At 38.9% G+C, this 15,278-nt stretch overlaps 1 protein-coding gene across 2 annotated transcripts in view; it reads left to right on the top strand.

Moving 5' to 3' along the window:
• Positions 1-2,008: 2,008 nt before the first annotated feature.
• Positions 2,009-15,278, top strand: part of stard13b (StAR-related lipid transfer (START) domain containing 13b) — a 58,199-nt gene continuing 44,929 nt past the window's right edge. Inside the window, exons 1-5 of one of the 2 annotated variants that reach the window (XM_017416321.3) lie at positions 2,009-2,228; positions 3,595-4,586; positions 7,702-7,845; positions 9,037-9,183; positions 12,877-12,910. In XM_017416321.3, the coding sequence (XP_017271810.1) occupies positions 3,708-4,586; positions 7,702-7,845; positions 9,037-9,183; positions 12,877-12,910 (1,204 nt within the window). In that variant the 5' untranslated portion in view covers positions 2,009-2,228; positions 3,595-3,707. Of the gene's footprint in view, positions 2,229-3,594; positions 4,600-7,701; positions 7,846-9,036; positions 9,184-12,876; positions 12,911-15,278 lie in introns of those variants that run through there. The other variant, XM_017416322.3, reaches the window with a different exon arrangement.

The raw sequence follows: 15,278 nt of genomic DNA, 5'->3' as shown, positions 1-15,278 counted from the left end.
TCATAATAATATCATGATTTTGATTTAAATTAGTTAATGAGCTCTGGTAAACAACAATGTAGTGATAATAATATAAATCAAAGGAGAATCAAACTGGCATACCTCCTGCTTCAGTACAAAGCACAGACAGTTGGTCAGTCAGTGTGAAGTAACTTTTTAAAATGTGCAGTGGGCATATTCTGCTTTTATTGTTGTTTTTCATCCCTTTTTGCTGTTGCTCATTTTAACTTATATCCCTTTAAAGCAAAGTGGGAGTTTTTTTTGCTGTATTTTCTGGGTGAGTCTGTGAAAACGTCCAGCTGTGACTGAGCGGAGCTGTTCTCACTCCCACTGGCCTTGGACTCTCCACCTCCATATAGACTTTTCTCTGTTACACTTTTTCTCACTGGTGTTTTTTTTGTTGTTGTTTTTTCTACTGGTGTGCCCCCCNCTGCATACTTTATTTAAAATTGTGCTTACTACAGTACATCACAAACATCAATGTTTTGAAACTTAGTTTTGAAAGAATGGCAGCCATAGAGTGATTTTATTTTCTTCTGCTGGCTACAGATCAATGTAAAATGTTGATTTGGGAGAAAAGTGTTAGTGTTCATCCTGGGTGAAAAAAATGACAGACCACCCCACCACGAAGTTCATTCTATCCAATCTTTCATCCATTTTCTGCCACTTATCAGTGGTTGAGACACGCAGGTAATATGTTTAGAAGGGAAACCAAGGCTTTCCTCTCCCCAGCAACACATGCCAGCTCCTCCTAGGGGATCCCAAGGTGTTCCCAGGCCAGAGAGGTTACATAATCCCTCTAACAAGTTCTGGGTCTACCCCAAGGTCTCCTCCAAGTTGGACTTACCTGGAAAACTTCCAAAAGGAGGCATCCAAGAGGCCTCCTAATCAGATGCTTGGTCCACCTTGACTGACTCCTTTTGACATGGAGGAGTAGCAGAACTACTCCAAGCTCCCTCCAGATGACAAAGCTCCTCACCTTATCTCTAAAGCTAAACCCAGCCACCCTACGAAGGAAGCCCATTTCAGCAGCTTGTATCCAGGATCTTGTTCTTTTGGTCATGATCCATACTTTATACTTCATGACCATAGGTGGTGGTTGAAATGGAGATGAAACAGTAAACTGAGAGCTTTACTTTTAAGGTCAACTCCTTCTTCACCACAACAGACCAAACTAATGCCTTCATTACTGTGGCTGAGGCCCTGATACATCAATCCCTCTCCAGCTCTACACTACCATCACTGGTGAACAAGACTCCCAAAGAATCAAGGACAATCTAAATTCAGATTTCTTCTAAAGGCAGCATAAACAAATGTCCAGTCTACGAGCATTGATGCTCAGGGATTCTCCTTTTGTTTGGATGTTAGACCATAAGATTTTAATAAATTTTTGCTGCATTTTTAATTATATTTTTTAGTTTTAAAAATTATTTTTATTGTACCATTTGTTTGGTTATATATTATATATTGTTTTATTAGCTTGTTGTTTGACTTAATTGTAAAGTGTTTAGATAAACTGCAGTTTTTTTAAATGTTCCATAAAAATAAAGTGACCTTGACCTTTCAGTTCCTTGGAGTAAATACTCTTTCTTAAATCCCTGATTCTCACTGAACCTAATCTAGGTCCAACCAAAAAACAAGGAAACACACTACTTGTTTCAATCTCAACATTAGGTCCTTTACAGGGATAACATCTTGTTTCAAACATTCACATCACTTTGCAGCTTTCCTCAGATTCAAAAGCATTCCTCAGTCCTGTGTTGTAAAGTAGTTTTGAAGCAGTGGGTCACAGTTGTGGTTCACTCTGCTCCTGCACAGTTCAGCCGGAAAAGTCAGCCCTTCCACTCAGCCTTTTCATTTGGCCTGAAAATTCATTTTACCTTGTTCCTCTTACAGAACCAACCACTGCTGCTCTCTGCACTCTCCACTCCCGCCCCTTTCTCCTCCCCTTTCCATCTCTCAACAAGTACACATTCCCCCTGTTCTTACGCATATCCTGAATTGTGTAGTCACTCCAAGCTGATCAACTTTACAGCTATCAAGAAAACACATGAAGAGGTGGGGGTGATGGCAAATTTGGCAGAATAGGCTAATGGGAACAGAAATGTAGTTCTTCAGGGGGGGTATCCAACTCTTTTTCTCACAAGATTCTGCCTTGCTGCCACTGTTTTGCCATAATCTCAGTGACACTGTTTGGGCAACACACACAAGAGCTTTTCACTCTTCAGGTAAGCCTAGTTTTCTTTTTTTTTTTTTTTTTTCATTTTCCTCTGACTTTAACTAAACAATGCCTTCTGAAGAAGAATTTAATGAAACTCGTAAAGTCACTCTTCGCTAATCACACCTGGCAGAGTTTGAGTATTATACTCTATATGTTGTTTCTACATGAGGAGACATGTTCAGGATTTCTACTGAAAAGTGGACTAGATGCTTTTAAAAAAAAATAAAGTTTCATGAATAAGTTGTGGTCTTGCCTTGGCAGTCAACACACCCAGTTCATTTTCACTCTACGACTTCTTTTCATTTAAATCTGCCCTGCATTCATCTGAGAATAATGAGACCCTCTTTGCATACTTTTTTTTTCCAAATGGGGAGCTCTAATCGCCTGTACACTTCAAATTCACCATGAAGAGGCAGGCTTTACTGAAGACGCCAGCAGCAGCAGATTGTTACCTTTTATATAATCTAGCAACATATGCGGACACTCTGTATGTAAATTAGAAAAAGCACATTCATTGATATTTTATGGTTTATTTGCCTGTTCTAAAGCCAAACACTCATTTTATTTATATGTCTGTGTTTGTTAGCATTTGTCCATCAAGTGTCTCAAGGCCATGGTGAAGACCCTGCCAACTGCAGCTTTCTCACAGAAACTACAGAACCCCATGTGTGCAAACATTACACAATTAACATTCTGTTATCTCGTACTGTCACTATATCACAGGACACATCTCTATATTTCTGTCAGACAGTACAATCTTGTGTTTTGTTGTTAGAACATGAGGGTTGGAACATGCTGATTGGAGACAGCAGGTCTCCTTCAAGTTATGTTTATTCTGGAAGGTTCTAGTTTCAGTTGCATTCTTATCACATCTAAAATATGTTCTCTGAAAAACCCCTTTGTGGCTGAATAAGATGATAAACCTCAGTACAGTTACGATAATGCAGTTGTTTGATGTTCCATGCGTGCTTTGGATTGCTCAGAAATGTCCAAGGTGGGTTTTGAAGAATGGCTTGATGAAGGGGTGAGGGATGTTAACCACCATCGACCAGAGTCATCCTCTGCTATAAAGTTGTAAATCACCAACAGGGGAAGAGCAATGAGTTTCCTCGGTGCAGTGAAGTCACCATTCTTGTGTTAAACAAATCCAGACTTGAAAAGTTCAACCTGAGCAAGATGTTGAGTTTAGTTTCATGTTCATGACTTCATGGTATGTAATCATTATGTTTATATTGTACATGAAAACTGTGGGTTTGATGATCACGAGGAGAAAATAACTACAGAATAGCTCTAAGAATTATGTAACATTTTGTTGAATTTGTTCTGTGATTAGTGGAAATTATCAATTAATCCTCTGTTTTTGTTCATTTCAGGTCATCTAGCTTGTTGACTGTATCTTGGAAAAAAGATGTCCTTCTTACATATCAAACACAAGTACCTGTGGATTTATGTTTTGCATTATGAGAAACTATAGAATAAAATAACAATGGAAACTCCACATGTGGTGAATGTGGAGGAACATCGGTCCTGGAGAAATTCACAAAATTTGGCCTTTTCAATCCAAGAGTCATCTTTAGAAAGTGCTGAGACTTCAGCTAGTTACTCACCAGACCACAGTGAGAATGATCCTGTTACTGAAGACCAAAGCTTACTGGTAGAACCAGATGTGGATTTACCAAAACTTAACAAGAGTTTTGTTTGTGACAATTATAACAGTGTGGAATCTGTGGAAACTGACTGCTTTCAAGAACCGAAACAAGTCCTTAGAGACACAGCTTTTGGCTCATCTCAGCTTGTAGAAAACTTCCTGTCCATATCAACTGCTTCCAGTGACGACTGTTGTTCCAGATGTCCACCTCCTGTTTCTGCAGCAGACATCCAGTCAAACCAGGCAGCTCAGAATCTGTCTGCCCATTCACCAAACTTTAATTCTGAATGTATAAAAATGGATTTCAAAAAGCTGGAACTCGTTTCAAATGGATCCGTCTTCAGCCTGGACTCCACTTTTACTCTTGTGGTCCCTGCTAACATTGTTCAGGGAATCCTGCCTCTACCTCATGTCGTGAGGCAAAAACAGAGCACCATTACCTTCTCAGAGAACACATGTTCCTCCAGCGCCAGCAGCCATGTTTTTGCCTATGATTGTTCTGATGGTGGAGAATCATCCCAGGATGGAGAGAAAGAAGATGACGATGATGTGTTTGTAGAGCTGCATGACAGTAAAGATCTTTTCATAAGCGCCAGACTCAAAAGCACAGACGAGAACAAACAGAAAAGGAAATATTGTGTCAGAGCGCAAGGAGACGTTTATCACACATCGAACAGCTCTGATTATGAAGCAGAGACAGATACAAGCAGCAAGGAGGTATGGTATTAAGGTATTGCCATTAACAATATGCTTATTTTGTTTCTGGACAGATTAGATAGGACATCAACCAAAGGATGTCCCTATCAAGATCCTTTTTGTTCTCAATATTAATCCAAGTCATTTTGAAATAAGGATTGGCATGTACACAGTCCTAATCCAATACTTGCATTATTTTGCATTTTATTACTGCTCAGACTTGCAGACTACATACCATACGTGCATTAAAGGTATTAAAATCAATGCCATCATGTGCTTGATACTTCAGGAGCTCTATATTACACTAAAGTAAACCTGTGTTCACATTGTTCCTCAAGTTGTTGTTTTTTTATAATCAACAAGGAATAAAAGATAATTCAGGTAATCGTGAACTTTTTTTATACAGCTTAGGTAGCATTGTGTTGTTTGTGTCAAGACTGTATGATGTACCGTGGCTCCAACCACTCCAATAGGAGAAGAAAACCTATTTTATATTTTACCATATGGTTATCCCGAGCAATAAATTCAGTGCCTTGTTCAGTGATCCTTTGTGCCTTATCTCTGTCTCATGGAAACATGTCTCTTCCCTTGTTTCATTTAAAGTGCATTAGGTAAATACACCAAGAAATAACAGATTTAAATATATAACAGTACAATTAATTTTTTGCACATTTGTGCTGGTGACATGCAGATTCAGGAAGAATTCAAACAGCTTTTTGCTTTAGTTCTCCTCCCTTAGTTGTTGGTTGTTTTGACAGAGCCCAGCAGACCACATTAGTGCTGAACTTTGCTTTGCATTACTGAACCTTCTCCCTCTTGTCCTCCCTTTTCTGCAAAATCTGTCTTGACGTTCATTTCGCACAACCTCTACCCTGACTACGAAACCCCTCCTCCCTGCTTTTTATTGGCCATTTAAAAGCTTATATGAACATTCTTAAACATGCTGTAATCCATTATATAAAGGCTTTGCTACTGCTGGAGGGAACATACTCAGCCACACATACCTGCTGTGCTTTTCGTAACAGCCGGGGTTAGTGCAATGGTGGATATTAACTTATTTGTCTGGTGGTTGGATGTTGAGGTAATCCTGGCTTTATGCGCAGAACAGCACTTTGCTCTGAATGGATTGTTTTGGAGAAGTGTGAAAAAATGTTGGGAATCCAGGGAGTGTGTTTATGAAAGGAGTGCAGTACAGTACATGTTTCTCATACTGTCACACCACAAACCATGTTGTTCCTTGGTAAATTAAGGTGTGCATCACTGTAAGCAATGTTTAGTCAAACAAGAGTCAGATTTCTAGAGCTTTTTCTTTTGTGGACATAAATGCTTCCCAAGGATATTTCAGCAACTCAAAACAGCAAAATAATAATTCTTTATTGTCTCTTAAAGTTTTTACTGTAATTTTAAAGATGTTTTAAATAATAAAGGAACATATGATTGCAGATTGCTTAGCTAATGTTTGATTTTAGCTTTAAATTCAGGAACATGAATGTCTGTCTTTCTATTCAGTTTGAACATGGGAGTGAAATATTTCTTCTGGAGCGGGATGTAGATGCAGTTGTCAACATTAACCATATGAGGGCACTATCTGCATAAAGTTTCCAGTCTGTCATCTCATTTCTCCCTTTTTAACTGAGCTCTCATATGGCTAAAAATGTCAATAAACACATTTTTTCAGCCGCATTCCCTCTACAGATATGTTCATATGGTGCTTTGCATCTCAGGATGTTACAAATGTAATTTATTCCTCCAAGTAGCCAGGTAGCCCTTGCCCTTTCGCATGACTGGGTGCTACATTTGGATACCTCCATGGTGATCTCTAGCACTCTCTCTGTGGGTGGCACAGACCAGGCACTGAGCCCAGAGCTCACGCTCTTAACTCCTCATTTCCATGTCAAAGCTGCTATGTTGGGGTACACAATGTAGCCAATTTGTGCTGATAAAGTTATAGTCAGCTCACTTTTTTTGCTGTCCCCAGACCCCAGAAGATACCATCAATTCATTTATCTCAAGGGATGACTCATACCAGCTCAGTTCCCATGGTGTTGGGTTTTCCCACAACAGCCAGGGCCGAAATGAGGGGAAAAGCACGAAGAGATGAATTAAGGGAAGTGTCTCACTTGAGCGTCAAGACTTCCCTGGAATTTGTCTCATTCTAAGTAGAAGTGTCCACATTCCCAACAACACCTTGAGGGGATGTGGCTGAAAAGAGACAGTGCGAGTGTGTTCCAGATTTAGCCTTTACATGAGGCAGAATGGGGCATCTGTTTCTTGCATTGTTGTTTGTCTGACACAAGGGGTTAATTAGCAGTCCAGCTCACAAGATTCTCAGCTTCCTCTTTTTATATGTTTTCAGTCATTTGGTGTGGAATGTTGACTTTGTTTTCCCCAGCAAACATCTTGCATCATTTTTGTGTTTCTGCTTCTTGCTCTTGCTTTGAAGCATTAAAATATTCACAGATGCACTCAATGTGGCATCACAACGCTTTTAGATTATAAACCTTTGAAAAGGATTCATCTCCATTACTCTTGTCTCACATCTTACAGCAGCATAGTTTGTCCTCTTTAGAGAGGAGAACGGAAGTTCCTTTTAATTGTAAATCAGACAGAGGATTGAGCTGTATAAGCATACTGATCCAGTGTCAAACATTTTACATTCCCTAGTCAGCACTATGTTAAAAAGACAGATATGATCGAGAAGGGGGGCTTTATTTTTTCCTCTTGGTGACCCAGGGTGATCCTTCAGACCTCACAGGTCAGCAGGGGATTGGTCCGATTTAGATCATTCCAATGGGATTGAGTGGAAAGAGGCACTTTCACCTTGTGCTCAGTCAGTCAGCTGATCCTGGGTGGTCAGCAGGCTGAGTGGTGCCTCATGTCTGGTCTGTTAATTCCTCATAATTTAGAGAGAACACAAAGTGAATTTTTATCAGTTCCTGTAGAATAGGATTCAGACAGGCATATAAAGAAATATGAAACCTTTTTTTTTCTAATATAGTATCATTTCAAACTGTTTGGTGAAAGTGGAATAAATATAATATAAAAAAGTGGTTTATTATCTAACAATTAGTGATGTCTTGAACTGGCAACAGTAACTTTTCCTGTCTTATCTGAGTTTTTTTCTGATCACACGCAGGAGTCTCCACAGGTCAAGTCTCCATGGTCAGAGTCAATGACACAACTAATGAGGAAACTGGACCAGCTTAATCAGGACATAGAAGAAGCTCTGAGTGCGAACTCCTCACCGTCAGACACACCATGCACCCCTCGCAAAAAACATGTAAGTTTGTTCATACAGCCTGGTATAATATGTACTGTCATTATGTTTGAAGTATTTAGTCCCAGATTTCATGTACATATTTTACATAATTAGTAGTATGTATACTGTGTTTTAACTCATTTAGACCTAATGTACCATGTGGGTGTACTTGTGTCCATTTTTAGGAGAGATTTCAGATCTCAACGGGTTAAATCAGCATTTGGACTGCAGCTCCTCTACTTTCAATGCTTTATGGTGTCTGCATTGTCACGGTTGATGGTGTACACATTCCTGTGAAGCCTATGCTGCATACTTTGTCATGCCTTTTAAACTTCCTTAAATCAATTTAGTTTGCTCTTTGGAGAGAAAAATCTAGAGGGATTATTCAGATGTACGAGCAGCAGGTGTTCAACATTTCTTGCACTGGTTTGTTTCTGACAACCATCTGAATGTAAGAATCAGTTTAAGGCTATATGATGAACTAAAGTGGTTGAATTTTTCTCTGTTATGTAACTTTTTAGATATGGTGATACATTCTATAACAAAATTCCAATTGTCAGTCCATCTTAAAATGTCTCTGTGCTTCTTAGCCTGTTTTATGATGAAAGTCTGCAGTCCTCAAATGTGATATTGAAGTCTTCAGTCAGAGGAGTGTAGCAGGAACAGACAGCTATTGTGTTTTCGATGTTGCAACCAGGGCCATGCCACTCTGTTCCCAAAAAGACTCTTTCTTATAGTAGCGTGTTTCATGGAATATCCCACCAGAGTTAGCGCTCATGAACAAAAGTGGCCTTTTGAGCTTCATATGTATGTACAGAGAAGCTGTTGTATTGGAAGGGAGCTTGTATGATTTGCTCTATTAAGAATGGTTCAGAGAGGCTTACATGCCTCCTAGGCATCTGCATAACCATCCCAGGCATTCACTATTACTTGCCTTAACTAACGACAGGCAACTGGCCAAGCCAAGACATCTTTACTGGGATATTTGACAAGGTCACAATCTCTGTCCTCTCAAAGGAACATCCACAGATACAGGCTTCTTTGTGCTTCTCTGTCAAGCTGAATTGGTAGTGGAGACTTCACTTCCCCAGCCGCTGACCTCAGCCTGTTGTTTTCTTTTTCCCCTGGCCACCGTTGAGTCCGTCCTGTCCTTGTCTATTCGGCCACACAGAGACAGCTCCAGTCTCAATTGTTGTTGTGATGTTGTTGCAGTGGGGTGCTGTTTCAAAGTCCGCACTGAGCCAAACCCCGAATGACAAAGTTCTTCAAGGACCAGATGAAGAGGAATGCCAGAGTCAAGATAAATCTTCTGCTCATCGCAGCTCCTCAACGGGAATAAGAGCCAAAACCAAGAAGACAGTAAGTTTCTTTTAGAATTCTTCATGCTGCCAGAAGTTTCAGTAAAACTTATGCACACAGTTCTTTTTCAGTTCAGATATAAATTAAGTATTTTTTGTGTGTTTTGCCTGATGGTTTGACAATGAAGTACTGGTTTCCTTTATTTCAAAGTTTTATGTTTCTATAGCTGGGAAATCTTTTCTTTGGTTCAAGCTAAATGAGATAAATTTTCTGGATAAATTTGAAAATTTCTAACTAAAAATCAAACAAACCTTTTTATTTAGTTTTAGATTTATGTGGATCAGCTAGAGTTTAACTGATTTGTGAAAGAAGAGAAAATTGTCCTAAATTACAAATGTGTAAAAATTCCTTATCTATCTTTTAAGTTTGCTGTTAGTGTTCACAGTAAAATCAAAAGGGGAAATCTTATAAAATAACTAAGTCGATCAGTAGGAATTTGATTCTTTAAAAATTCTCCTCTGTACACCTACTTTTCTCTATGTAGCTGTAAACATTTGGTATTTGTGACAGGAATAAAGTCAGCTTAGGCATTTGTGGACAAGCAGCTCTCACCTCTGCTAAACAACGTATAGAAATGTCCCTATTCAGCGTCTCTAAAAGGAACAGACAACTGAGAGATTTGCAGAATGCAGCGCAGGTTCAATTCAAAGCTTTTCACTTCGTCCTTTGTGTTGTCTCGATGGCTCTGAAGCACTGAGATGGTCAAAAACTGGTTTAAAATGAAAGCTGCAGCAACCCAATCAAGTAATCCTAAAAGACTTTCAAATATAAAGTTTTTCAGCTTTAACAACAACTTTAAATGGAGTGAAAATTGAGTCTCTCAGCATCTGTCTCTTTGTGGAGCCTCTTGAAAATGAAAAGAGCTCCGGTTAAATTCTGGCCATGGGGCAGCTGGGAATCTTCAGAGAAAAGTATTTTGGCTGCAGAGTAACCTTGAGTATAATGAGGTCAGATGTTGTTCAGGGAAGGTATGTTATGGAGTGTTAGATATATAGTTTTATAGTTATATTAAAAATTGCATATGAGACTGATCATTTAGAGATCTGGAAAAAAAGATAAAATGCCAGGCCAGTGGTATTTATTTTACTTTTTTTGGTCAGTAGGTTTTTTATTCTTGGCCATTATGAATCTTCAATAAGAGCTCTGTTGCCCATATGGAACATCTGAAAGCAGGGTGTGGTAATGTGATACAGCCTGAATCACACTCCTGGAGTCCAAGTATAAACCAGGTGAATTTGCTCAAACTGGCAGACATGAACTAACTGAGAAATGTTTCATATGGTAATAAATGATAGCTTTCTTTTTGACCTGCCTCTGAAATCTGGAACTCATTTCATATCTCCTTTAGACCGAATCTCTTGTCATAGATAATGCCATGACAGGATTAGTTTTTATTTTGTTGCTTGTTCCTCACGCCAGCATATTCCCAGGCCTTATAAGTAATGACCAAAAGTTTAAACGATTCTCTGTTTTATACTAATAATGTTAATATTATATATATATACAACATTAAAGTTCTAACATTCTTACATCTAACATTAAAGTTCATTATACAGTAGTAAACTTGTTTGTGTTTTGCCAAAATAAAAGTCCTTATTCTTTTGCAACACATTTAGTCATCATAATATTTAGCACACTGATACTACACACTCATACTGACACATAAAATTTGTGAATACATTGAAATTGTATGTAATAATAATAATAATAATAATAACAAAACACCTATTGGAAATAGTGAAGTCTGTCTTAAGACTTTATTCAGAGAGTTCCCTCATAGTTGCTGTTCAGCACAAGAACTCTTTCTATTTTTAGTATGCAAAGACATATTTGGGTTGAAAATTTTCTTTAATTGTTGTTGACAGGGATGAGCACAGAGAGGACATGATGGTGTGTCACTTGGACTGACCGGTCCTGCATCTGCCCCTTTGACTTGTCATTGTGCAGCAACAGCAGCCATCATTCACCCACACCAGGCTGTCACTCCTTATAAACATCTTGTTGATTCAAGGAGGGGAGACAAAAAGCCCTGAAAGAACAGCTGCATGGAAGATGTCACATGTTCTGACCTGCAACCTTTGATATGTGTTGTCCAACTAAACGCGGTTGTCGTGAACTGGAGTAATGCCAGTTTAATGTGGGCCAGATCTCGAAATATGCTAAGACTGAATACATTCAGAGGGCTGTAAAAAAAAAAAAAAAAAAAGAGGGAGACTGCTTGGATGTAAGAAAGCCATGCCAAATCAGTACATCTCCTCTGGGATGCAGCATCTGGTTTTTGAGTTCTAATTTCCAGCAATTATTTTTGAGTCTGGGACAGACACAAATCCATGGAGACCAACCTCACAGAAATCTTTGGAAACATGAAAATACCGACTGTGCTTGTGTCTCATTGAAAGCAGTGGTTGACCTCTGTTACAAAAGTGTTGAAGTCTGTGATGAAATTCTGCCAGACACTCACAGTCAGTAATTAGGGATGCATTATTGCTATACCTCTTAGTTTTCAAAGAATCCACTTGGCTCTTCTTTGTTTAGATACAGCTAAAAAGAAACACATAGGGAGATGAGTCATACGTTTATGACCCCCTTTTTTATACCTGGTTCTCTTAGAAAGTTCTGTTTTTGTGCCTGGAGATAAGTGAGCAGTTTAGCCAGCTTGCCTCCCCTGGAGCTTCCCCTTGTGGTTTATGTCTGAAACCTGCCAAAAATGTGTCGGCTGTGACACCATCTTCACTTGAGATCTTCTCCCACTGAATAAATGAAAAATGGAGTGCCAGAGGCCTGCTTATTTTGACCTCATTTGCTATGTGGCCTAAAAGTGTCAAAAAACTATAATGAGCCTACAAAAAACCCTCACCTGTCTCGTTTAAAGCAGCCAGTCTGGTCTCTTTTGGTGTTGCTGTAATGACAACACTATGGGGTTTGTAGCTCATGCAGTTTTAAACTAATGTAGGCTATTTTCTGCAGCTTACAGAAAAAAAAACAAACTTTACAAACATGATGAAAGGAATTCCTCTCAGCACCATGAGGGCTGACTGCCAATTGACAGTTATGATGAAGGATCAGCAGTGTTGCAGAAAGACATCTTGGGAGTTTTTGCTGCATTTCATATATGCAGGAGAGAAATGTGGAAACAGGGCAGACAAACAAGCGCATAAATCAGAGCAGTGGGCCACAGAGGGGAAACAGACGAGCGAGTTGGGCAAGAGCTGGGAAGCAAAGAGTCCAGTTCAAGAAAAGATTTTTTCTTTTTTTCAGTCCTATGGCCTCTTCAGCCATTTAATTAAAACCAACCAAGTACAGTATATGTAGGACTTTTGGTTTGCATTGTGTATATATAAAAATACCCTAATCAGTTTATGTTTTGCAATGATAAGTAACAAATCACCACCTTTTTTCCCTCTATCATTTTCAATATACTATTCCAAGAAAATATGTCCATTCATTGTTGGTTTCCTTCAATCTTTGCACACCTGGTGGTTATTTGGGGGGAGATATCAGCACTGAAGACTGTCAGCTGATGATTCACATTCTGAGGTGCTACTTAAGTGCTAAATCATTCCACCATCGTCCTCGTTGAGACTCTGTATTGACTTTGTCATCACAGCAGTGATTGCAGTATTGAAGAAAGCAGGAACTCATCAGCCTCTCTACTTCAGCTATTGATATTTTGTTACTGTTTCTGCCTTGCAGATGTTCAATAAGATGACCAATGCAGCAGGCACAGGTAAGAAAATATATTTTTTTATGCTTTATCCCAAGATTTGTGATGTTAATGCTAATGCTACTTTCTGAAACATTAACACAGCCAAGACAAAGTGGAATAGGCTGGATTTAATCTTTAATCCCTCAACAATTTGTCAATTGTAGCTTCCACAAACATCTACTTCAGGTAGAGTGGAAAGTCTAAATTGTGCTCATCTTCCTGTTTTGTGACTGTAGTGGATTGACAAATTGTTCGGGGTGATTGTCTTCCTCTCTGCTTCTGGGAAAGCAGCCAATGACCCTGAAAAGCTGGTGGAGAAAACGGATGTGACACAAGATGGACTAAATATATATTAGAAAAGAAAACGCTTAAATGACAGCGTGTTTGACAGAGACTTGTAGACATCAGTCCTCTTTCCCCTTTATAAAAATGGTTTGAAGGTACTGATAATTACTAATTGAACAGAAAAAAGCTTTCAATCGATGCAAACTGTGCACTAATTTCAGGGTGCAGAGGCCCATTTCTGTCCATTGTTTTAAATCACTCATCAGAGGTTAAGATGGAAGGTTTTTATGTAAAATACACAGTCAAATAGTGACAATTGCAGGTAAAAGAAGATATTTATTAGACGCTCTCGCAAGCTGGGATTTCCTTTTACTCACTCTAAGCCTATACATTTGAAAATTGTGTTAACTTTATGTCTGGGTCAGTTATAAAGCTTAAATGTTTATGGAATCCCTACTTTTGGTCATATACATACAGTCATATACTGTAAATACTGCTGACGACACATTATGAAAATCTCCTTTCAAGCTGATCCTGCACTGTGGCCTGGCCTGTATGGTAGCATTGCTCAGACTCCAGACAATGTGAATAAGACTGATGGCCACAAGTGTCAGCCCCCCTCCCAGCCGGTGTCTCAAGAATGTCCAAATGCACATTCTTTTATTTTAAAGGTCTTTTCATATGCTGGTCACTTGGAGGGATGCAGTTAAAATTAGGCAGTGTGCCAGATCATTGTTTCTGTTTTGCTGAGGGGAAATATTTGGCCTGGTGTGATGTGGCCCTTAGGAGGCAGCTGCAGGATTTGGGTAAATGCCATTTTAGACTCAAGTTGCAATCTCACATGACCTCAGTTATGGATGATGGCATTGCACAAGTGGACATAATGGTCAAGAAAAATTCCCTGTAACTTTTACGAAGAGGTTAACTGCTGTGTGGTCTGCTTGTGAAGTACGAGGTATATGCTATGACTGAGTGCTAATTGTAAATTTTGAGGTTTTTTGAGTGTGAGACTGCTGCAATTGCATTGCCAAGTTTGTCAGCAGTTCTGTGATTTTTATTTTAAATGTAATAAACCAGAAAGTGTCACTGTCAGATTTGTTTAGATTCAAAGTAAACTGAATCATCATGTGGTTCTAACCTCAATTTAATGATGAAATGAGCTGGAGAATGATAATGCTGTAAAAAAAAACGGACAAAGCTGGCAGAGAGTCAGACGTATTAGGTGTGATATTTCCTGGCTGCATTTTACAGCTGGGCTACGGAAACCTCTTTCAAGGCATGAATTTGAGACAGCCAGATGGTTCTCGGTATCGACCATAACAACACTGTCCATCTCATTAAACTGACATTGTCCAGGAGAGGAAAACACATTCCCCAGGTTGAGTTCCAAAACAGCAAATCAGCAGTGGGAGAACAAATTCTGTGTTTTTGTTTATTAATGTACAGAATTGGCTGACAGAGATTGTGTTTGTTAATGCTTGAAATGATCTCTGCATTTCTTTTAATAGTTTCTATATTTGTCAAACACAGGCCGGCTTGTTTTCTTACAGAGCAAAAACAGAACTTAGAGTTGAAAATCTACACATGGAAATGCTCAAGAATGACTTTGCACATAGAGGGTAAAATAAACTGAATTCTCAATTTGAAACGTTTATTTTCTGAAAGCAATGGAGCATTTTTCAATTCTCAAATACATGGCAGACCAAAAGTACCCCATTTCCTTTCACATGGCAGCATTTGTATGGAAATCTATTCCCCACAGCCTCTTTACTTTTCACGTGGAAATTAATGATTTCCTCTGGTGAAAGAAGGCAGTTATGTTCATCCTCAAGCCCCTGGTGCCTTGACTGACATTAATCTGAAAGGTGAAGCTGTGGCATTCTAATGCCAGAAACTACAAATTGAACCAGGTTTCCACCTAATACACAGTACAAATGAGAAGTGTGAATCTATGGGGCGCCGTTTGTAAATGAGCTTGTGCTCAAAATTCATGCCTAAATTTTGTCACATTTAGCTTCAAACACTGTTTAAAAATGTAGTGTGGATTTTCTGATGTCACCTTTTACAACATTTAGCTAGTTAAATGTAATTGTTACAGCTACAT

The sequence above is a fragment of the Kryptolebias marmoratus genome, linkage group LG2, assembly GCF_001649575.2.
Source record: "Kryptolebias marmoratus isolate JLee-2015 linkage group LG2, ASM164957v2, whole genome shotgun sequence".
NCBI classification, from domain to species: Eukaryota; Metazoa; Chordata; class Actinopteri; order Cyprinodontiformes; family Rivulidae; genus Kryptolebias; species Kryptolebias marmoratus.
Note: the sequence above shows the minus strand (reverse complement) of the source record. Positions and strands in the feature narration are given on the sequence as shown.